The 25,297-nt window shown below is 37.0% G+C and overlaps 1 protein-coding gene across 1 annotated transcript in view; it reads left to right on the top strand.

The window, feature by feature from the left end:
* LOC110542726 (cilia and flagella-associated protein 47-like) overlaps window positions 1-25,297 on the top strand; it is a 554,711-nt gene that overhangs the window by 508,067 nt on the left and 21,347 nt on the right. The window contains exons 62-63 of the mRNA XM_060375216.1: window positions 18,783-18,954; window positions 19,526-19,687. Of these exons, the coding sequence (XP_060231199.1) occupies window positions 18,783-18,954; window positions 19,526-19,687 (334 nt within the window). The remainder of the gene's footprint in view (window positions 1-18,782; window positions 18,955-19,525; window positions 19,688-25,297) is intronic.

Genomic DNA, 25,297 nt, shown 5'->3' with positions numbered 1-25,297 from the left:
GAGCTGGAGAGTGTGTGCTGTGTCCTGTGGCAGGCTGACTCTCTGTCCTACCCCTCTGAACTTCCCCTCCGCTAGGGCAAGCTTATGGCAGCGCTCTCGGGGGTGCCAGCAGGGGTTGGGACTTCTCAGTCCCAATCCTGAGCTGGGGTTTCTCTGCCAGGGGCCAGGGGGGTCACCGGTGCTAGGACTTGGTGCAGGACCTCTCTCCTTCAGCTAGGCTGCACACTAGCCACAGCCATCTTCTGATTTCCTCTGGTAGAATTTTTGAGGTCAGGCAGATATACTATCATATCATCTTGAGTAGTGATATTTTGACTTATTCTTTTCCAATTTGTATATACTTTATCTCCTTTATTTATCTTATTGCTCTAGCTAGGACCTCAAGTACTATGTTGATCTGATACAGAGAGAGGGGTGCAGCCTTGCCTTGTCCATAATTTCAGTAGGATTGATTTAAGTTTCATATTGGCTATAATCTTACTCTATATGGTTTTTTTTTTTACTATGTTTAAGAATGAACCTTGTATCCCTGCTCTCTCCAACACTTTAAACATGAAGGGATTTTGGATATTGTCAAATGCATCTAAGAGATGTTCATATTTTTTTTTCTTTCACTTTGTTTAGATGGTGGATTACATTGGTGGATTTCTATATACTGACTACCCCAGCATGCCTGGGATGAAGCCTACTTTGTCATAGTGGATGATATCTTTGATGTTTTCCTGGATTCGGTTTGCATATATTTTACTGAGTATTTTTTGTCAATGTTCATAAGAGTGATTGGTCTGAAATTCTCTTTGTTGGGTGTTTGTGAGGTTATGGTATCATGCTGACTGTAGCTGCATAGAATTTTGTTGGGTATAGTCTTTTTGAAATAACACCTAGTGATTGTTTAGATTTCTTCATTGTCTATCATTATGTCCCTCTTTTTATTTCTGATTCTGTTGATTTGAATAGTGTCTCTCTGCCTGTTAGTCTGGCTAAAGGTTTGTCTATCTTGTTGATTTTCTCTAAGAACAAGCTCTTGATTTAGTTGATTCCTTGAATTTCTTTCTTTGTTTCTAATTTATTGTTTTCATCCCTGAATTTGACTTTCAGCCATCTTCTCCTCTTAGGTGTATCTGCTTCTTTATTCTTTTCCCCTAGGGCTTTAAGGTTGACCATTGAATTGCTTGTTTGAGACATCTGAGATATCTTTATGAAGGCACTTAGTGCTATGAACTTTCCTCTTAGCACAGATTTCATTATGTTCCATAAGTTTGGGTATGTTGACTCTTCATTTTCATTGAATTCTAGGAAGTCTTTAATTTCTTTATTTCTTCTCTGACACAGCTGTCATTATGTAGAGTGTTGTTCAGTTTCCATGCATGTGTAAGTCTTTTGCTATTGTTGAGGTCTAGTTTTAGACCATAGTATTTTGATATGATACAAATGTTATTTCAATCTCTTTGTATCTGTTAATGCTTTCTTTGTGATCAAAGATAAGGTCAGTTTCGGAGAAGGTTCCATGAGGTGCTGGGAATTAGGTATACTCTTTTGTGTTTAGGTGAATGTTTTGTAGACATCTGTTAGGTCTATATGATTAAGACCTCTGTAAATATCATTATTTCTCTATTTTGCTTCTGTCTTGATGATCTGTCCCTTAATGAGAATGGGGTGCTAAAGTCTCCCTCTATTAATTTGTTGGTATCAATGTTTGATTTACATGTAAAAATATTTCTTTGACAAATGCAAGAGCCCTTGTGTTTGAGGCATAGAAGTTCATGATTGTGATGTTCTGGTGGTGGATTTTTAAGAATGAAGTGTCTCTCCCATCTCTTTTGATTACTTTTGGTTGAAAGGCTATTTTATTGAATATTAGGATGGCTACTACAGGTTGCTTCTTAGCTCTGTTTGCTTGGAAAAACTTTTTTTCCAGCCCTTTACTCTGAAGTATGTCTACCTTTCTTGCAGAGGTATGGTTTTTTAATGCAGCAGAATGCTGGATCCTGTTTCTGCAACCATTATGATAGTCTGTGTCTTTTTTATTGGGGAGTTGAATCCATTGATGTTGATAGATACTAGGGACCAATAATTGTTAGTTCCTTTTATGGTGTTTGTGGTGATTGTGTGTTTGTGTGCTTGTTTTCTTTTGCTTTATTGTGAAGGTTGTGAAGGTTTCTTTATCTTATGTGTTCTTGGGTGTAGTTGATCTTGTTGCATGAGAGTTTTCCTTTTACTGTCTTCTGAAGGTTTGGGTTGCTGTGTTTAGTTATGCCATGGAATATTTTTTTCTCCATCTATGTTGATTTTGCTGGTTATAATATTCTGGGTTAGCATCTATGGTCTCTCATTGTCTGCATGATATCTGCCCAGACCCTTCTGGATTTCATAGTCTATTTAGAAGTCTGGTGTGACTCTATTTGGCCTGTCTTTATATATTGCTTGGCCTTTTTCCTATGCCACTTTTAATATATTTTCTTTGTTTTATATATTTAGTGTTTTGATTATTATGTGGCAAGAGGAATTTCTTTTATGGTATAGTCTTTTTGGTGTTCTGTGTGCTTCTTGTTTAAGAGCATCTGTTTCTTAAAGTTGGGGAAATTCTCTGCTATGATTTTATTGATAATATTTTCTGGACTTTGGAGCCTAGGATCTTCTCTTTCATCTATTCCTATTATTTTAAGTTTCATCTTTTCATGGTGTTCTTGATTTCTTGGATGTTGTATGTCAAAACATTTTCAGTTTTTATATATCGATTTCTTCAATTTTATCTTCAAGTGCCTGATATTCTCTCATCCAACTCTTTTCTGTTTGTGATGCTTACCTCTGCAGTTCCTGATCTCTTCACTAAGTTTGCCATCTCCAGGGGTTTTTTTATTGATTCTAATTTTGTTTGTGTTTTCTTTATTGATTCTAATTCTGTTTTTATGTCTTGCATGTTATTAATCATTTCCTTTACCTGTTTGATTGTGGATTTCTGTCTTTCCACGATGGCCTTTATTTGTTTGTTTGTTTCCTCTTTATATGCCTCTACTAGTTGCATAATCATAAATTTAAGATCATTGCCCAGTGTTTCTGCTACATTAGAATATATATTGATTTTGGTGGACTGTGTTGAAACCATTATGTCTTGGTTTTATTTTATTTTATTTTATTTTTGTGTGTGTGTAATTGTTTAAACCTGTATTTATTTTTATTTTTTAAACAATTTATTTTTAGTTAATTACAGTTTATTCACTTTGTATCCCAGCTGTAGCTCCTTCCCTCATTCCCTTCCAGTCCCACCCTCCCTTCCTCATCTCCTCCCATGTCCCCCCCCGAGTCAACTGATAGGTAGGTCCTCCTCCCCTTCCTTCTGACCCTAGCCTATCAGGTGTCATCAGGACTGGCTGCATTGTCTTCCTCTGTGGCCTGGTAAGGCTGCCCTCCTCTCAGGAGAAGGTGATCCAAGAGCCAGCCACTGAGTTCATGCCAGAGTTTTTCTTGGCTTTATTTTATTGTATTCTTACACTGGCTTTTAGACATGTGGTTGTTTGTATCCTTGACTTTTTATTCCTTGAGACTGTACTGAAGATTGGGTCCACCTGTCTCTGTAGTCTGAAGTAGTCTACAGGAAGGTGAGAGAAGTCCAGTGGCTCAAGAATGGCTGCTGCAGATTCAGATGTAGCTAAGGAAAGGAGGGTATTAGTACAGTTGTCTTGAGGGATGTGGCTCAAGTGCTGGGGTGAGTGACTTTAAATGCAGGGCTCATGCATGTGAGCTTGAGCTGACATGGGGGTAGGCTAGTGTTAAGGCCTGTCAGCAGGCATGTTCATGGAAGGTAAGGGGCAGGCATGTGCAATTGCCTTGAAGGGCAGTAGGCAGGTGCAGTTTGGGATGTGGACACACCCAGCTGCACAAGTACCCAGGTGGGCTGGTCATGGGTGGCAATATCTGGGTCTCAGTAGGGAACTGGACAGAGGCCCACAGGCCCACCAGGCGAAGACTCATCTGGACTGTGCCATCATGGATCCAAGATCTGTGCAATTCCACTGGTCTCCATGGGGTGAACAGCAGAACTGTGGCTTCAGTGGTGGGAATGCTGCCAAGAAATCAACAAGCTGCCCTCAGTGGGGCAGAATAGATCCCATGTCTGACTGTTGGAGAGGAATTTTCCTGGTCCTGGCACACCCTACTTGCTGACGTATGTGGAGAGTGTTAGGGGCCCATGGTGTCTGGACTCTTAGACCAGGGAAATGGCTCTTCTTCATTTCATTTCCTCTGATCACTTCTCTCTACCAGGGTTTGCCAATCAAATAGTGTTGCACTTGAAAATATTGCTGTCTGTCTTCCCAAGTCCTAAAGCAATGACCACGTTTGGATGTTCTTGTAGTAGAACTTAACAGTTGAGCAGTTTGAAGGCATTTCCTGTTTGGGTTTGTTATGCCTAAGCTCACCATTTACTTAGTTCACTGAGTATATTTTCTCCATCCTTGCTTTTTTTTTTTGTCCTTCAGCCTCTGAAAACACTACAAATATGCAAATGTAGCAGATTCTGTTCTGCAGGCCACTACATTCTTATGTACTGCTTATATACTTGTGCTTTGAGACATCCATGTGTTTATGCAATTCTTTAGCATTCATGCCATGAGGTTAGACTGGTACTCTACCTTGTAAAATATAGTCAGATAGCTTTGGATTTTCGCATTGATTTAGTCAGTGTTCTATTGCCGTGAAAAGACACCATGACCAATGGAACATTTTTGTTTGGTGGGTTTTTTTTGTTGCATTTTGTTTTGTGGTATTATTATTATTATTATTATTAGTAGTAGTAGTAGTGATAGTAGTAGTAGTAGTGTTAGTGTTATTTACAATTTATTCACTTTGTTTCCTGGTTGTAGTCCCCTCCCTCATCTCCTCTGGATCCCATCCTTCCTTCCTCTTCTTTCTCCTATCCCTCTTCCATAGTCCACTGTTAGGGGAAGTCCTAGTGTTTAATTTGGGCTTGCTTACAGTTTCAGCGATTAAATCCATTATCATCATGTCAGGGAACATGGTGGCATAGCTGACATGGTGCTGAAGAAGCAGCTGTAAGTTCTACATCTAGATATATAGATAGCAATAAAACAGAGACTCTGTGCTTGGAATGGGATTTTGAAACATCAATGTGCACCACTAGTGGCAGACTTCCTCCAACAAGGCCATACTTCTTATTCATTGCAAAGAGCAACAGTCCTGGTGACCAATATTCAGATCTATGAACTTATTGGAGCCATTCTTTTTCAAACTACCACAACTATATAGGAGGATCCTGAAGAACATTATTTTAACTCACCTTCAAGTGGACTATAATAAAATATGGAAAATAATGATATTGGTTTTTTTCTCTGATAAGATTGAGGATTAAATATGGAAGTCCATGTGGAATCCTCAGAAAGTACCTCGTTGTCCTTGTATACTCAACAAATTAAATATTTCCATCATTATCACTTCAGCATTACTAAGAAATGAAAACATAATTCTATCAATTACCATGGAGTTTCTCAAGATTACATAAAGGAGTCAAAATATGAAGGTCTGTAGTTGCTAATTGTTGTTTAATATGTAATGTTTTGTGTTAATTATCTGCCATTCTCAAAAATTCCAAATCCTCCCATATCTTACATGTTGTATACATGGCCAGGATTGCTGGCTTCATATTTGGATAATCTGCCTATATACTCCCTGTTTTCTATTCTATAAACTTTTTATTAAAAGATCCAAACTCTTTTATTTTAAGTTTTTTTTAATTATTATTTATTACAGTTTGTTCACTTTGTATCCTGGCTGTGGCCTCCTCCCTTGTCTCTTCCTAATTCTACCCTCTTTCCCTCTCCTCCCCCTATGCTCCTCCCCTTGTCCAATGATAGGGGAGGTCATCCTCCCCTTCTATCTGACCCTAGCCTATCAGTTTTCAGCAGGACTCGTTGCATTGTTTTCCTCTGTGGTCTGGCAAGGCTGCACCCCTCCCCAGGAGGAGGTGATAAGAGAGCTTGATACTGAGTTCATACAGGAGACAGCCCCTGCATCTTTTACTAGGGAACCTACTTGGAGACTGAGTCTATGGGTTACCTCTAAGCAAGGGTATTAGGTCCTCTCCATGCATGGTTCTTGGTCTGGAAACAACCTAGATGCCATTCAATGGAGGAATGGGGTATGTTTACACAATGGAATACTACTTAGCAATTAAAAACAAGGAAACCATAAAATATTCATGCAAATGGTGAGAAATAGAAAAGATCATCTTCAGTGAGGTAACCCAAAAGCAGAAAGACACACATGGTATATATACTCACTCATAAGTGGTCATCAGACATATAATATATGATAAACATACTAACATCTATACTCCTAAAGAAGCTAAACAACAAGGATGACCCTAGAGAAGATGCTCAATCCTCATTAAGAAGGGCAAACAAGATAGACATCCGAAGCAGGAGAAGAAAGGGAGCAGAACAGGAGCCTACTACAGACGACCTGTGAAAGACTCTTGCTTATTGAGTTATTGAAGCAGAGGCTGAGACTCATAGCCAAACTTTAGGCAGAGGGCATGGAATCTTATGAAAGAAAGGGGAGATAGAAAGACATGGAGGAGACAGGAGCTTCAAAAGGAGACCAAAAGAACCAAAAAACAAACAAACAAAAAACAAAAACAGATTGCCATACAGGATATCACCAATTGTAATTGTGGCCTGTATTTTGAAACATTAGAGTAGGTACTGAAGTTTGCTGAATGTGGAGCAAATCGGTTCACAGAAGTTTATTAGGTCATTCTGATAATTCTTTCTGTGGCTGCTGTTAATCTTCTAATACATTTCCTCTTGGTGATAGGTGTTTTTCTGCTTCAATGTATAGAGTGGGATCCTCAACATCTATGTTATCAATTTCTTATTTGTGTCTGGCAGTGTGTGATCATAATTCTCAAAGAAGTGTCTCTGAGAAAGCATGGTGCTTTTTTATTTCATATTTTCACAAAATCCTTTGAGATGTTTGTTTTCAAACTTGGCTTGTATGTTAGTAATTACTCAAGGCTACATTTAAAGTCTTGATTATCATGTGTCAGCCTTCTGAGTACAAGTCCAAGGGTGGAAAATATACCTGCAATGTGTCCTGTTTTGTCAACATATTTTGCTAATGTTAATGTTAAAATATTTAATAAAATATATGTATGTATTTTTTGAAGGTCCATGCTTCTTCATGTTCTCATTATTTATTTATGGCACATCATGTTGGAGTTTTGTCTTCTAAGAGAATTATATAGAGGTTCTAGATAATGTAACAACAATGAGATTTATTTCAAGAAAGCATGTTGTATGTGTGTAATGTGACTATGTGTCCTTTGGCCATGATATATGAAGACTTGATGACAATTTTTGGAGTTGATTTTGACCATTCTTATATGATGGTCAAGGTTTGTTGCCAGCTTTGCATACCACAAACATTCCCCACTCAGCTCATTGGTAATCAAATAAACCTATCTGTAACATTACATCAGTAAGGCGTTATTTTCAATTCAGATTATAAACATATTAGCATCTAAGAATGGAAGAAAATGAAATGATTTGAATAATAAACACTGTTTACAAATGGAAAAAAAAACAAAAACAAAAACAGAAACACTGGGCCCTGGAGGCCCCTGCAGAGACTGATACCCTAAACTAGATTTTATGATATACAATTCCTATGGGCTACTCGAATGAATAGAGGGCATTTTATATCTATTTGCATTTATCTAACCTTCACTCAAGATCAAATTTTAGTACAGTGGTCTTCTCTATGATAATCCTTAATATCATGTCTTTATTTCTGTTTTCTTGTACTTTGTAATTCTTGGTGGGAACAGTTATTACTAAGTACTGGTTTTCATATTAACAGTTAATTGTCAGTTCCTTCCTATTAGTTACAAGCTCCATGAAGGACTTTTATTTCAATGGTTTCCATTTCAATGGTTTCTCTTTTCCTTACTTTTGAAATTTTTTAAAATCTTCCCTTATCCTTCTTTGTCCTTAGCTAATAAGCACACATCTAATCAGTAACAACACCTTTTTATGCATGAAATTATAGCTCTCAAACTTGCTGACATTTTAGTCATTAAACTCTTGTTTTGTTTATGTAGACCAATGTCTTTGTTTCTATGTATACTTGCGTAATATCTACATACTTGACAACTGTATGGACTGTACTAAATCCCCTGGAACTGCAATTTGGGATGGTTGCTAACCATTATATGGATTCTAGGAACCAAATCCAAGTCCTTTAAAACACTAAGTCATTTTGCTTGCTCCCTGGTTGTTGATAAAAATCTTCTGAAAATAATTCTGATACTTCCAGTCCCATAAAGAAGAGGTTCTCAACATCAACATATGGGTTGGATCCTTTTGGGAGTCAAATAACCCTTTCACAGGGGTTTCCTAAGATAATCAGAAAACAAATATTTATGTTACTGTTCATAGCAGTAGCGAAATTACAATTATGGAGTAGAAATGAAAATAATTTTATGGTTGGGTGTCACCACAACATGAGGAACTGTATTAAAGTGATGCAACATTAGGAAGTTTGAGAACCACTGCTGTAAAAATTTCGAAAAGCCAAACCAGGAACACATCATAACTATATAAATTTAGAGAGTTTAGGTCAGTGTTTGAGAGCCTTGGATACAGTTTCTATCACTGAAAAAAAAAAACTCTGCTTTTGTTGTTTGAATGAAATAAAAATATTATATTTCATAATACTTTAAAACCATTTTCTCTGGGTTGGTTATATCTTATTGTGTGGAATTTCTACATTCAGTTCTCAAAAAAAATAGGAAACCATGCATGTATACACAATGATTTATTTTACCAAATATGGTGGTTGGGGGTGTCACTTTATAGATGATTCAGCAATTAAGTGCCCTTCCAGCCCTTCCAGAGGAATAGAGTTCTTCTGTCATCTATGAACAGACCCACACACACACATACCACTACGACCAACAACAATATCCATGCATCTATAAATATATTAAATATTAATATTAAAGTGGTCAGTAGGAACAGAAATATCTGAATATATCAACAAGATGAAAAGCAGCAATTTATGAACTCATACTTACTTGGGGTGGGGGAAGAAAGACAATGGAGCTCTTGTGAGATTTTAAGTCAAACTGTAAAACTAGTATGTTTTGTGACTAATAATTAAATGTAACATGAACTTGACATTTCTAAGCTCTTGTCCACCCTTCAAGAGCAGAAATTAATATTAACTACTTTTTAAAAGGAGGTTTTGGGTCTGGAGAGATGGCTCAGTGGATAAGAGCACTTGTTATTGAAGAGGATCCAGGTTCAATTCCTAGCAACTATATCATGGTTCACCACCATCTGAAACTCTAACTCCAGGAGATCTGATGCCCTCTTCTGACCTCCATTGGCACCAAGCATACACATGGGCACAAACATTCAGACAGACAAAACACTGACACATAAAATAAATAAATAATTTTTATATAGCATAGACAAATATAAATTGGTTTCATTGTAAATAAAGTAAAATCATATTTTTAATTGTTATTAATTACACTTTATTCACTTTGTATCCCCCCATAAACACTTCCCTCCTCCCCTCCCAAACCCACCTTCCCTCCCCGTTCTCCACTAATGGCCCTCCCCAAGTCCGCTGATAGGAGAGGTATTTCTCTCCTTCCTTCTGATCCTAGACTATCAGATCTCATCAAGAATGGCTGCATTGTCATCTTCTGTGGCCTGGTAAGGCTGCTTCCCGCTCAGGAGGAGGTGATCAAAGAGCAGGCCAATCAGATTATGTCAGAGGCAGTCCCTCTTCCCATTACTATGGAACCCACTTGGACATTGAACTGCCATGGGCTACATCTGTACAGGATTTCTAGGTTATCTCCATGCATGGTATTTGGTTGGAGTATGAGTCTCAGGAAAGACCCCTGTGCTCAAAGTTTTTGGTTCTGTTGCTCTCCTTGTAGAAATCCTGTCCTCTCCAGATCTATTTCCCACTTCTTTCATAAGATTCCATGCACTCTGCCCAAAAGTTGGCCATAAGTCTCAGCATCTGCTTTGATAGTCTGCAGGGCAGAGCCTTTCAGAAGACTTCTGTGGCAGGCTCCTAACTTGTTCCCTGTTTTTGACTTCTGATGTCCATCCTCTTTGCCTTTTAGGATGGGGATTGAACATTTTAGCCAGAGTCTTCCCTCTTGATTAGTTTCTTTATGTGTACAGATTGTAGTATGTTTATCCTATACTATATGTGTATAGGAGTGAGTATATACTGTGTGTGTCTTTCTGCTTCTAGGACAGTTCACTCAGGATGATCCTTTCCAGTTGCCACCATTTACCTATAAATTTCATGATTTCCTTATTTCTTATTGCTGAATAATAATCCATTGTGTAGATGTACCACAATTTTTGTATCCATTTTTCAGTTGAGGGGCATCTGGGTTGTTTCCAGCTTCTGGCTATTACAAATAAAGCTGCTACAAACATGGTTGAGCAAATGTCGTTATTGTGTACTCGAGGCTCTTTTGGATATATGCTTAGGAGTGGTATACCTGGATCTTAAGGAAGCCCTATTCCTAGTTGTCTGAGAATGCGCCAGATTGATTTACAGAGTGGTTGTAGAAGTTTACAATCCCACCAGCAGTGAAGGAGGGTTCCCTTTTCTCCACATCCACTACAGCATGTGTTGTCACTTCAGTTTTTGATCTTGGCCATTCTGATGGGTGTCTGGTGAAATCTCAGGGTCATTTTGATATACATTTCCCTGATGGCTAATGACATTGAGCATTACTTTAAGTGTTTCTCTGCCATTCGATATTGCTCTATTGAGAATTCATAACTCTGTTCCCCACTTTTTAATTGGATTACTTGATTTCTTGCTTTTCAACTTCTTTAGTTCTTTATATATACTGGATATTGGCACTCTGTCAGGCAGATGGTTGGTGAAGATTGTTTCCTAATCTGTAGGCAGTTGTTTTGTTTTGATGACAGTGTCTTTTGCTTTGCAGAAACTTTTCAGTTTCATGAGGTCCCATTTATTGATTGTTGCTCTTAGAGCCTATGCTGTTGGTGTTGTTGGGATCAATAAGCAGGCACTTCTACAGGCAGCCCCAAGGGACCTGACAGACCAGTTATCAGGCATTTGTGAAGACACCCTGACCACCTGGAATTTACCTGTGCATGCCCTGGGTCACCCTATAAGAGAACTAGAGCTCTCCCCCTGTCTCTCTACCTTACTCTCTTACTCTCCTCCTCTCTTTCTCTCTCTCTGCAACCCCCCTTTCCCCTAATAAACCTCCCATGAGGAACCTATCTCGTGGTGTGATTTGTGAACCCGCGTGTAACCTCCACAGGCACACAGGCACACGTTTCTCTACATTCCCACATTTCCCAACATGGTGCGTTGGTTTCCTAATAGGTGTTCTGTTCAGGAAGTTGTCTCCCGCACCAATGAGTTCTAGGGTTTTCCCCACTTTTTCTTCTAACCAATTTAATGTGGCTGGTTTTATGTTGAGGTCTTTGATCCACTTGGACTTTAGTTTGTGCAGGGTGAAAAGTATGGATTTATTTGAATTTTTAAACATGTAGACAGCCAGTTAGACCAGCACTATTTGTTGAATATGCTATCTTTTTTCCATTGTATGGTTTTGTATCTTTGACAAAGATAAGGTGAACATAAGTGTGTGGGTTTATTTCTGGGTCTTCTATTTGATTCCATCGATCCACCAGTCTGTTTCTATGCCAGTTCCATGCAGTTTTTATTACTGTTATTCTGTAGTAATGCTTGAGATCAGGGATGGAGATACCTCCAGAAGGTCTTTTATTGTAGAGGATTGTTTTAGAAATTCTGGGTTTCTTGTTATTCCATATGAAGTTGAAAATTTTTCTTTCAAGGTCTGTAAAGAATTTTGTTGTTAATTTGATGGAAATTGCATTGAATCTGTAGAATGATTTTGGTAAGATGGACATTTTTACTATGTCAATCCTGCCAAGCCATGAGCATTGGAGATCTTTCCATCTTCTCATATCTTCTTCTAATTCTTTCTTCAGAGACTTGAAATTTTTTTCATACAAGTCTTTTATTTGCTTGGTTAGGGTTACATCAAGGTACTTTGTGTCTTTTGTGGTTATTTTGAAGGGTATTGTTTCCCTAATTTCTTTCTCAGCCCATTTGTCTTTTGTATACAGGAGTGCTACTGATTTTTTTGAGTTAATTTTGTATACGGTCACTTTGCTGAAGGTGTTTATCAGCTGTAGGGGTTCCCTGGTAGAATTTTTGGGGTCACTCAGGTATACTAACATATGATGTGCAAATAGTGATAATTTGACTTCTTCCTTTCCAATTTGTATTCCCATTGATCTCCTTCAACTGTCTTATTGCTCTAGCAAGGACTTCCAAAACTATGTTGAAGAGATATGGAGAGAGTGGGCAGCCTTGTCTTGTCCCTGATTTCAGTGGGATTGCTTTAAGTTTCTCTCCATTTAGATTGATGTTGGCTATAGGATTGTCGTATATTGCCTTTACTATATTTAGGTATGTGCCTTGTATCCCTGATCTCCCGCATACTTTAAACCTGTAAGGATGTTGGATTTTTTCAAATGATTTTTTAGCATCTAAGGAGGTTATCATGTGGGTTTTTTCTTTCAGTTTGTTAATATGGTGGATCACATTGATTGATTTCCCTTTATTGAACTGCCCCTGTATAACTGGCGTGAAGCCTACTTGCTCACAGTGGATGATATCTTTGATGTGTTCTTGTATTCGGTTTGCTAGTATTTTGTTGAGTATTTTTGCATCAATGTTCATAAGGGTGATTGTCCTGAAATTCTCTTTCTTTGTTGGGTCTTTGTGAGGTTTACATACCAAGGTGACTGTGGCTTCATAGAATGAGTTTGGCAGTGTTCCTTCAGTTTCTATTTTGTGGAATAGTTTGAAGAGAATTGGAGTTAGCTCTTCTTTGAAGGTCTGGTAGAATTCTCTGGTGAAAACAATCTGGTCCTGGGCTTTTTTTGAATGGGAGATTTTTGATGACAGCTTCTATTTCCTTAGGGGATATAGGACTATTTAATTGATTTACCTGGTCTTGATTCAGCTTTGGTAAGTGGAACTGATCAGGGAAATTGTTTATTACATTTAGATTTTCAAATTTTGTGGCATACAGACTTTTGAAGTAAGTCCTAATGATTGTTTGGATTTCCTCAGTGTCTGTAGTTATCTCCCCCTTTTCATTTCTGATATTGCTGATTTGGGTGGTGTTTCTCTGCCATTTAGTTAGTTTTGCTAAGGGGTTTGTCTGTCTTATTGATTTTTTCTCAAAGATCCAGCTCCTGATTTCATTGATTCTTTGAATTGTTTTATTTGTTTCTAATTGATTGATTTTAGCCCTGAGTTTGATTATTTTCAACTGTCTATTCCTTTTTGGTGTGTCTGATTCTTCTTTTTCTAGGGTTTTTAGGTGAGCCATTAATGTGCTTAAAGGAGATATCTCGAGTTTATTCTTGAAAGCAATTAGTGCTATGAAATTTCCTCTTAGAGGTCCTTTCATTGTGTCCCATAAGTTTGGGTAGGTTGTTTCTTCATTTTCCTTGAATTCTAGGAAGACATTAATTACTTTGTTTCTTTCTTACCTGACCCAGTAGCAAGTTGTTCAGTTTCCGTGTGTGTGTAGGCATTTTCCTATTTTTGTTGTTGTTGAGGTCTAGCTTTATTCCATGGTGATCAGATAGGTTACAAAGGATTATATCAATCTTCTTGTATCTGTTAAGGTTAGCTTTGTGACCAACCATATGGACTATTTTGGAGACGGTTCCATGAGGTGCAGAGAAGAAGGTAAATTCTTTTGTATTTGGGTGTAAGGTTCAGTACATGTCTGTTAGGTCCATTTGATTCATGACCTCTGTCAGAGTTATTGTTTCTTTGTTTAATTTCTGTTTTGTTGACCTGTCCTTTGTTGAGAGCGGGGTGTTGAAGTCTCCCACTGTTAATGTGTGGGGATCTATGTTATGTTTTATCAATATTTCTTTTACAAATGTGGGTGTGCTTTATTTGGGGCATAGATGTTCAGGATTGTGATGTCTTCCTGGTGGAATTTTCCCTTGATGAGTATGAAGTTTCCTTCCCCATCTCTTTTATTAATTTGGGTTGAAAGTCTATTTTATCAGATATTAGAATGGCTACTCCTGCTTGCTTCTTGGGTCCATTTGCTTGGAAAGCAGTCTTCCAACCCTTTACTCTCAGGTAATGCCTATCTTTGTGCCTTAGGTGTGTTTCTTGTATGCAACAGATTACTGGGTCTTTTTTAAGCATCCATTCTGTTAGTCTGTGTCTTTTTATTGGAGAGTTGAGTCCATTGATGTTGAGAGAGATTAATGACCAGTGGATGCTAGATCCCTTGATTTTGATGTTGGCTGTGGTCATCAGGTTGTGTGCTTGGTTGCTTTTTGTTTTACTGAAGTGAGGTTATTTATTTCCTGTGTTTTCTTGAATGTAGCTAGTTTTCTTGGGTTGTATTTTCCCTTCTAGTATCTTCTGTAATGCTGGATTTGTATGTAGGTATTGTTGAAATTTGTTTTTGTCATTGAATATCTTGTTTTCTCCGTCTATGAGGACTGAGAATTTTGCTGGGTATAGTAGCCTGGGCTCACATCTGTGTTCTCTTAGGGTCTGCATGATATCCATCCAGGCCCTTCTGGCTTTCATAGTCTCTGTTGAAAAGTCAGGTGTGATTCTGATGGGTTTGCCATTATATGTTACTTGGCCTTTTTCCCTTGTAGCTTTTAGTATTTTTTCTTTGTTTTGTATACTTACTCTTTTGATTACTATGTGGTGGGAAGATTTTCTTTTCTGGTCTAATTTATTGGGTGTTCTGTAGGCTTCTTGTATTCTTATTGGCCTCTCCTATAAGTTGGGGAAATTTTCTTCAATGATTTTGTTGAAAATATGTTCTGGGCGTTTTAGGAGGGAATCTTCTTTTTCCTCTATTCCTATTAATCTTAAGTTTTGTCTTTTTATGTTGTCTTGAATTTCTTGGATGTTTTGTGTCAGGATTTTTTAGATTTAACATTTTCTTTGATGCATACATTGATTTCTTCCATTGTATCTTCCACACCTGAGATTCTTTCTTCCATCTCCTGTAGTCTCTTGGTTATGCATACCTCTGTAGTTCCTGTTTTCTTCCCTAAGTTTTCTCTCCACAATTTCCTCCATTTGTCTTTTCTTTGTTTACTAATTCTATCTTCAGGTCTTGAGCCATTTTGTTGATTTCCTTTACCTATCTGACTGTATTTTCCTGTTTTTCCTACAATTCCTTCAGCTATTTGTTTGAACAATCCTTTGTTTCTTTTATATCTTTCAGTGATTTATTTATTTCCTCTCTTAAGGCCACAAACTATTTGGCTGCAACTTCCTGTATTTCTTTCTTTTTTTTTCAATTTTGACTAATATGGGTACAAATGTGTCATGTTTTTGGTTCTTTTTTATTGTTTATTATTATTAGTTACATTTTATTAACTCTGTATCCCAGCTATATCCTGCTCCTTTATTCCCTCCCAATCTCACCTTCCCTCCCTCAGCTTCTCCCTGCCCCTTTCCAAGTCCACGGATTTGGGGAGGCCTCCTCCCCTTTTGTCTGGCCCTGTATTATCAGGTATCTACAGGGCTGGCTGCAAAGTCCTCCTCTGTGGCCTAGCAGGGCTGCTCCTCCCTTGGAGGGTGTAGAGGTCAAAGAGCCTGCCATTGAGTTCCTGTCAGAGATCGTCCCTTTTCCCCTTACTATGGGAAACCAACTGGTTATTGAGCTACCATGAGCTTCGTCGGAGCAAAGATTCTAGGTTATATCCATACATGGTCCTTGGTTGGAGCAACAGTTTTAGAAAAAACCCCTGTGCCCAGATATATTTGGTCCTTGTGGGGCTCCTATCCTTTCCCCATCATACTAACTCCCCTTCTGTTGAAGGCTTGGTTATGAGTCTTAGTATCTGTTTTGAAACACTGTTTGGTAGGGTCTTTCAGATGCCTTCTGCAGTAAACTCCTGTCATCCATCCAATGCACATCTCATTTGTCTTTCTAAGTGAGGATTGATCATCTTACCTCGTGTCTGCTTTCTTGTTTATCTTCTTTAGTTGTATAGACTTCATTATGTTTATCATATCTTGTAGGTATATATAAGTGAGTATATACCATGTTTGTCTTTCTCCTTCTGGGATACCTCACTCAGAATGATCTTTTCTAGATCCTATCATTTGCCTCCAAATTTCATGATTTCTTCATTTTTGATAGCTGAGTAGTATTCCATTGTGTAAAAATACCACATATTCTATATTTATTCCTCCGTTGATGGACATCTGGGTTGTATCCAGGTTCTGGCTATTACAAATAAAGCTGCTAAAAACATGGTTGAGCAAATGTCCTTGTTGTGTACTTGAGCAAATTTTGGGTATATACCTAGCAGTGGTATAGCTGGGTCTTGAGGAGGTGTTATTCCTAATTGTCTGAGTAAGCGCCAGATTGACTTCCAAAGTGGTTGTACCTGTTTACATTCCCATCAGCAATGGAGGAGGGTTCCCCTTTCTCCACAGCCTCTCCAGCATGTGTTGTCACTTGAGTGTTTCATCTTGGCCATTCTGATGGGTGTAACGTGAAATCTCAGAGTCGTTTTGATTTGCATTTCCCTAATGGCTAATGACGGATGGCCACAATCTCTTTTTCTTTATCTTCTTCTATTTCTTTATGGATGGCCATAATCTGTCTTGATCTTCCTCTATTTCCTTAAGGATGGCCATAGTATGTTTGAATTTATCTTCCTCTAGTTCTTTACACATTTTATTAGTTTCCTCTATTATCCTCTTCATGAGCATAGATGTTAGGTCATCTTTAATTTCAATTATGCTGGGGTGTTCAGGGCTGCTTGCGCCTAGATAACTGGGTTTTGGAGATGCCATATTGCTCTGTCTTTTGTTGATTGAGCTTTTAAACTTGCCCCTACCCACTGGGCTATCTTAGGTGTTGGGTGTTAGTTTCTGGTTGTTCCTGGAATCCTGTGGTGGAAAGAATCTTCTTGGCAGGAAGATGGCCTGAAGGAAGCCTCCTCAGCTTTTTGAGTATGGTCACTGAATGGCCAGTGTTTTTCAGGAGTTTCCACAGCTCGCCTCAGGCCTACAGACCTGATTGGTAACTGTGGTTCTTGTTAGTCAAGAGGGCTCTCCTCTCACCTGGAGAGTTCCTGGAGACAGCTGCCCTGCTTCTGGGTTTCTTGCTGTAAATTTAATGAGCCATTGCTGTAATCAGGGTGTCCTGTGGTTTGGTCAGTTCTGTTAGGGATAACTGGTTGCCCCTTGGAGCAATATCTGGGGGTTGTTCTTGGGGATCCCAGGCTTCTGTAGGTCTTAGGTAAGAGCTCTGTGCCCCAATACCCAAGCAGTAATCAGTGCCAGGTGAGTACTGCTCTCATGGGAGCAGCAGGAGGTTAGTTGGTGCACAGCAGATCTCTGGGCTAGCGTGCGTGCAGGTCTGAAGGAACTTTTCTAGGGATATACTGGATGATCTAATTCAGTCTCCGTTTGCTTCCTTCACTGTGGGTTTTCACCCAACAGGGCCTCCCAATCTCTGATGCTCTGGGGCACACAGTTCTGCCTGTAACAGGGAGTTGGGTGTACAGCAAGTCTCTTCTCGCAGCTGGAGCCCAGTTCAGTGCTGGCAGTGCCCACCTGCCATTCTGCAGGACCTTTTCCTGGGTGACCTGAGGTCAGTCCCATTTCCTTCCTTCCTCATGGGTTTTTCTTGTGACTGGTACTCCCAGTCTCTAGTGTTTTTGTGCCCACCGTTCAGCCTGGGAAGGTGATCAGGACACACAGGCATGTTGCTCTGGTCTGACGACTGAGTGCTCATGGGATCTCTTCCGGGATCTCTTCTGGGTTCTGGCTGGGTGACCTGATAGTGGACCCGCCTGATTCCCACACCATGGAGTTTCCTCTCACCTGGGAAACAAGATCCCTGTTGTTGTAGGGCCCAGAGTTCAGTCTCGTGGTCCCTGTATGGAAAATGTTGTCCTGCTCCTCAGATGCAGCATCATCCTGGTGCTGCCGTCTTGTACCTCTCCCTATTTTTCTTTATTAAGTACAGTCCAAATCATAATTTTATGAACTGTGATATTTACAAGACAAATTTCTAGAATTGCAGTTTAAGCTTCATTGGGAAATGAAGAGTAATTTAGTGAATGTTTGTATCTCTTTTATGCATGGTGTTTCTGTACTTTAGTTCTTTTCATATGTAACTAAAATACTATTAATATCTTTTGATGACATACTGCATTAAAATATCATTTTAACCTTATTGTCTAAAACATTTTAAGATTAGAATTTAAATATTTTCTTTCATAAAATATACTCATGTAATCATTTGGCATGCTGCTTCAGTTTTGGGTAAGCTTAAATAAAAGTTAAAGCTAGCATATATATTCATCAGATATCACACATGTAAAAGTATTATTTTTCATAGTTAATGTTAGCTATCAGTTTTGTTTTTTTCTTATTCTATAAGCTTGAATTGTAAATAAAGATTTTGAGATATGAGTTGTATATTTTAATATTTCTTTAACAAAATTACTCATAGTATTATTCAACTGGTATTGTAGTGAATATTATGAAAATAAATCTAAACAAAATTTCCCTTTTTTCTTCCTCTAAAAAAAACCTGTTTAGAAATGAATGTTGACACTTTAATTGATGTTCAGTTTATGTGTAATGAGCTAAACTGACATAAACTTTTATTTTCAATTTCCTAGTAATTCCTAAAAGACGAGAATTTGAGTATGAAATAGAATTTGAATCTGAAGATTTGAAGTCTTCCCTGGGTTCCTCTATAGCTTTATATTTGTACAGAAAACGATTTAACATAAAACAAGAATTAATTTCATTGACTTTCAATTTGATATTTGCACCAAGAAAACCATTCAGGTAAACGTAACTCCCTTCTCTCTTAAATATAGTATTGGTACTCTTTTTAATTTGGTGTTTTTTTTTTTTTTTTTCTGCCTGTAAATATTTGGATTGCATTATTTGTTTGATTCTATGCAAAAACATTTGGAACTATATCATTTCTAGCTAATAAGCTATAAAAGCTATAAAATTCTAGCTAAAAGCTATAAAATTTTAATGAAAATTTAAAAAAAATTCATTGGACCATTTTGCTGGAATGTACCTATAACTTACTAAGTACATTGATAGTTTTTGTTGGTTATAGAAAATGTGCAGTCAGTTTTGCAACAATTACTGAGCTTTTCAGAGTAGATAAGAGGACCCACAAAATAATTACCAAATGGTACAATTATTCTGTAAATTATTAACTACAAAATCATTCATAAACTACAAATAACAATCACTTAGATTTTTAACAATAAAATGTTCCCATCTTTTTTTGGCTGAACTGAAGAGATACTTTCATTTTGACTTTAGCTATTTGATATATTTAATTTTTTTTCTTGTCTCCCTGTTGTATTTTTTTTACAAATCTCCTTTTGTATTCAAGGACTCATATCGCATTGAAAATTGAGTGCTTATTAGATGGAATCTGGAAGTTTCCTATAACATTGATTGCTACTGAGCCTGAAGTGGAAGATGTCATTGACATTCAAGGAATAGGTTTATTCAAGACATCTGTTACGAAATTTCGACTGACAAGTCAGACAAGGTATTAGTAACAAGATTCATGTAACTGGTCTTATGAGTATAATCAATGCTGAAATGTGGAATGAAATTTAATATGGACAAGAAATGAAAATTTCTCTAGTTTTTGTTTGTTTGTTTGTTTGAGACAAGGTTTCTCTGTACTCTTGGCTCTCTTAGACTCTCTTAATAAACCAGGCTAGCCTTGAACTCACAGCAATCTGCCTTCCTCTGCTTCACTGAGTACTGGGCTTAAAGGCATGGCCACCATGCTTTGCTTCTCTGGTCTTTTTTAAATGATTTTTTTATGATTCTTGTGAAATCTGAAAAATACCTTTTATAAGTTTAATTTTCCAAGTTTTTTTTGTAACTCGTGGCTAAAATACCCATGTACAAAATATAAATCAATAAAATAAAAGCTGAGGTCAAGTATCTATTAGACCCCATTGGTTGATAATAGTACTCATTCTTTTTGCTTTTCTTACTAACTTTCTGTTCAGTTGCTCTTCTTATCTTGATTCCAGGTCTTCACACATACTGTGTAAGTAAGTGCTGAACAACTAAACTATAGCCAAGTGCTGGTCTATCAACTGAAAACAGAGAAGTCTAGACTTTACTAAATATAATTGTAGAATTGTCTTTTATTTCATTTCTGCTTTTCCTATTTTCTTCCTCTATATGTATACTGAAAATACATAAATTTCAAAGAAACTTTAAAGAACTTATGAGGATGGTAGTCTATTATGCCTAGTCATAATTTCCCCCATTTTCTTGTTTTTATTTCTTCCTGAATTTATTAGCCACTTTTATGTTTATCTGTTCAGAATGTATGCCTTAGCAGTACTATAATAATAACCCTGCTGATAAAACATTCTCATAGCTTTGCTTAATATGAGAATGTTTTCATTTTCTCTTCAATAACAAAGGATAAATTTGCTGAATGTAAAATTCATGATCCAGAGTGCTTTTTCTTTCATCATTTTTATCTAGGTTTAGTGGCTTCTGAGAAGGAAATTGCTATTTGAATTGTTCCCCTTAGAGTAACATTTTCTTTATCTCAAGTCTCTTTTAAGATGTTTCATTACACTTTAGCTTTCAGAAACCTAGTTTTGATATGTTCTGCCATGTAATGTCTTTTAAATATATTGTTACTGGTAGACCAAATTCCATGAAGAAAGGCACTCTGAATCTCTAATTCAGTGTCCAGCATCTAAAGGGTATTTACTAAAGATATGATATAAAGAAAAACATCCCCAAGTACTTTTATTTCTATGATAAGACACAAGCTAATTAGCTATTTCCATGGTGGTTACTAAATATGAATTTACCTTGAAATATCTAGAGAGGCAAAAAGAAACTGGGTGTACTTATTAGATTTCTAAAGAATAGTAGCTGATATAATTATTTGCCATTTTTAACTCATGGATTTCATAAACCTTTAAAACTACCTTATTTATTTAAATAAATATATGGTTCAGATCAACTTTCACCTTACTTTTCAACCCCCTGAGACAATGCTAAAATAGTTATTTTAAAACTCTATTTGTGGTTTTGTGAGATGTGGTCTTGCTGTGAATTCCTGGGTGACCTACAACTTGCTATGTGAAGACTGTGCAGGCCTTGAACTTCAGTCATCTGCCTGCCTCTTGATTGCTGAAATTACAGTATTATACCAATTTTTTTGTTTGTTTATTTGCTTGTTTTTAAAGTTATCGTCCAAAGTAATGGCATTCATTATGACATTGTCATATAAATGTGTCATTCTACTTTGTTCTGATTTGAGCTTCTCCTTTTCCAACACTTTTCTTTCTTTCTTTCTTTCTTTCTTTCTTTCTTTCTTTCTTTCTTTCTTTCTTCCTTCCTTCCTTCCTTCCTTCCTTCCTTCCTCCCTCCCTCCCTCCCTCCCTCCCTCTCTCTCTCTCTCTCTTTCTTTTTCTTTCTTTCTTTCTTTCTTTCTTTCTTTCTTTCTTTCTTTCTTTCTTTCTTTCTTTCTTTTTTCTTTTTTACACTTTATTCATATTGTATCCAAGCTGTAGTCCCCTGTATTGTTCCCTCCCAATCCCAACTTCCCTCCATATTCTCCTCCCATGCCCCTCCTCCAGTCTACAGATAGGGGAGGTCCTCCTCCTTTTCCATCTGACCCTAACCTAACAAGTCTCATCATACTGGCTGCATTATTTTCCTATGTGGCCTGGTAAGGCTGCCCACATGTTATAAGAAAGTGATCAAAGAGACGTAATCCACTGAGTTCATGTCCGTGACAGCCCCTGTTCCCCTTAATAGGGAACTCACTTGGATACTGAGCTACTATAGGTTACATCTGTGCAGGGGTTCTAGGTTATCTCCATGCAAGGTCCTTCGTTGGAACATCAGTCTCAGAAAAGACCCCTGGGCTCAGATTTCTTGGTTCTATTGCTCTCCTTGTGGAGCTCCTGTCCCCTCCAAGTCTTTCTGTCTCCTTCTTTGATAAGATTCCTTGCACTCTGCCCAAAGTTTGGCTATGAGACTCATCATCTGCCTTGATACCCTGCTGGGTAGAACCTTTCAGAGGCCCTCTGTGGTAAGTTCCTGTCCTGTTCCCTGTTTTCTCCTTCTTCCAATGCCTGTTTGCCTTTCTGAATGAGGACTGATCATCTTACCCAGGGTCCTCCTTCTTGCTTAACTTCTTTAGGAGTACAGATTTTAGTATGTTTATCCTATATGTCGAATATCCACTTATGAGTGAGAATATACCATGTGTGTCTTTCTGCTTCTCTTTTCCAACATTTTTAAAAACATTTGAAAATCAGTAACATGATTTTCTAAATGATGTAGCAATGTGTATGATTATTTATTGCATAAAAGTATTACATGAATATATTTATACTCATTATAAAATTTTTAGTTAATTAAATAAATCCAGTTAAATATAGTTGTAACCATAATTAGAGATCTACTATTCCAGTAATTTAAACATTTCTTACTACTGTGTATCACATGTCTACTTTCATCAGGTTTAATATAGTTCCTCTTGCCATCAGGACTAAAAAAAATACAGAATAGTAATTTTTTTTTTGGTATGTAGTTTAGGTTAATAGCACATTTGTTTACTGAGAAAGATTTTTCATGGTTTAGAAATCAATATCTTTTAAAATTCCTCTATAACTAAATGACCTATGTAGCAAATGGACTTTATAACCTTTTGCAGTAGAGATGTTTTAAATGACCTATATCACAAGTTCCATGTGTGAATACTCTAGAGATGAAAGATAGGTTCTTTTGAAACATGAGAATGAAAACATGTTCTTCAACATGTATTTATTTTGTAGGTGTATTTGTGTGAATGCATGTTTGTGTGTGACAGAGCGTATGGGGAAATCAGAAAACAACTAGCATGATTCTCTCTTGTCATCATGTGGGTTCCAGTGATGTAACTCAGACTGTCAGGCTTGGTGTCAAATCACCCTTAGGCACCAAAACACTTTGCCAGTCCTATATTATATTTTAAATTAACCACTCTGTGATATCCTTTTCACTCAACCTAAATAAATAAATATGAGCTAAATCATTAGAATAGAAAATGGCACAGTTCTTTCATGAGCTCATTTATGATTGTTGTTGATAGACACGATTAAAAATAATGTAATCATTTTTTAAAAGAAACAATCAAAAGAAATCTCAGAATGTTGTAAGACCAAAAAGAAAACAGGATGAATAGCTAATCATGATTATTTTATTTTCAATACCCTACTTTATCTCAGTTTAATAAGAAACTCTTCCCTTAATTAAACAGAGCCAGAAACCAAGAGTTGTCTTTACTTTCACAAAGAAAAAAAGAGCATATTGTCCTCTGCTGAATATCCAGTTTAATTCTTCCAGTCAAATACTTCTCACATTGTTTTGAGAAAAATCCTAATTTTAATCAACAATAACTATATGATTTTGAGATTTTATGATATGTATAGTTAATCTACTATTTCCTATGACAAAAAGTCAAGATTTCTTGTATGGCTTGTCTTCTCAGAGAAAGAAAATAGTTCAAGTCTCACCTTCTTGTTTCTCCTTTAAGAGTAACATTTTTACTTTCAGTAGGGCTTTTGAGAAGAATGAATCAGATACAAAGGCAATTTCATCAAGTTGACATTCAGTTTATTTCTGTTAGTGTCTTGATTATTTAAATGTCTTTGATCTTCTTTCCCTCTAATTTTATGACTAATAATATGTAATAGAGGGCATATGATTCCATTTTTACCACAATTGTTGTGATTCCTTTAATTTTGGGAAAAGAAAAGAGGTAGCAATATGGTTTGGGAAGGAAGCCAAAGGGGGAAAATATCTTCTAAATTATAAACAAATAGTTCTGAGTTGATTTTTAATTAATACTACAGACATTGATTTAAACATTTTGTTCAGAATCAGAATGTGTTCACATCCTGTACTATTATACAATTTTACATTAAGTTTAGAAGAGCTCTCAGGCAAAAGAAAAAAAAAATGATTTACTTCAGTGGATTTCAGTAAGCATTTTCCCAGAGATGAATGTGTTTATATGAAGTTCTAGGACATCAAATAATATTTAAAAAATTAATTCAAACTGCAAAAAAGAAATAAGCTCTTGAATTCTATTATATTGAATGAATGACATAGAACCAATAAGAAACCCAAACATCCATGAGAGCATTTTCTAAACTGGAGACTTTATTCTATTTGAGGTCACTCTGAAAAAATACATGGAGAATACACAGCCAACCTGAGATATATAGCAAGACACTTAGACAGTGGTGACACGTAAAGGAAATCTGATGAAAAAAATTTTTTGTAAGCAGTTTTATCAAAATTTTTTACTAACCAAGATGAATTGCTTTCAAAAGCCCCAGAAAGGGAGGAAATATAGAGATGCCTCCAGATGATCTGTTGTACAGGATCAGGATCGTTTTGAAAATTCTGGGTTTTTTTGTTTATCCATATGAAGTTGATAATTTTTCTCTCAAGTTCTATGATGAATTGTGTTGGTATTTTGATGGGAATTGCACTGAATCTGTAGATTTCTTTTTACAGAATAGCCATTTTCACTATGTTAATCCTACCAATTCATTAGCACGGGAGATCTTTCCATCTTCAAATATCTTCTTCAATTTCTTTCTTCAGAGACTTGAAGTTCTTATCAAACAGGTCTTTCACTTGCCTCATTAGAGTCACACCAAGGTACTTTATGATTTTAGTAGATATTGCAAAGGGTGTTTTTTCACGGATTTCTTTCTCGGGCCTTTTGCCTTTGGTATACATAAGGGCTTTTGATTTTTTTTTTTTTTTGGTTGATTTTATATCCAGCCACTTTGCCAAAGGTGTGTATCAGCTGAAGGAGTTCTCAGGTTGAATTTTTGGGGTCACTCATGTACACTATCATATCATCTGCAAATAATGATACTTTGACCTTTTCTGTTCCAATTTGTATCCCCTTGATCTCCTTTAGTTGTCTTATTGCTCTAGCTAGGACTTCAAGTACTATATTGAAGAGATATGGAGAGAGTGGGCAGCCTTGCTTTGTCCCTGATTTCAGAAGGATTGATTTAATTTTTTTTTTCCATTTAGCTTGATGTTGGCTATAGGACTGCTGTATATTGCCTTTACTATCTTTAGGTATGTGCCTTGTGTC

Source organism: Meriones unguiculatus, chromosome X (assembly GCF_030254825.1).
Source record: "Meriones unguiculatus strain TT.TT164.6M chromosome X, Bangor_MerUng_6.1, whole genome shotgun sequence".
Lineage (NCBI taxonomy): Eukaryota > Metazoa > Chordata > Mammalia > Rodentia > Muridae > Meriones > Meriones unguiculatus.
This window is presented reverse-complemented; position numbering and strand designations above follow the sequence as displayed.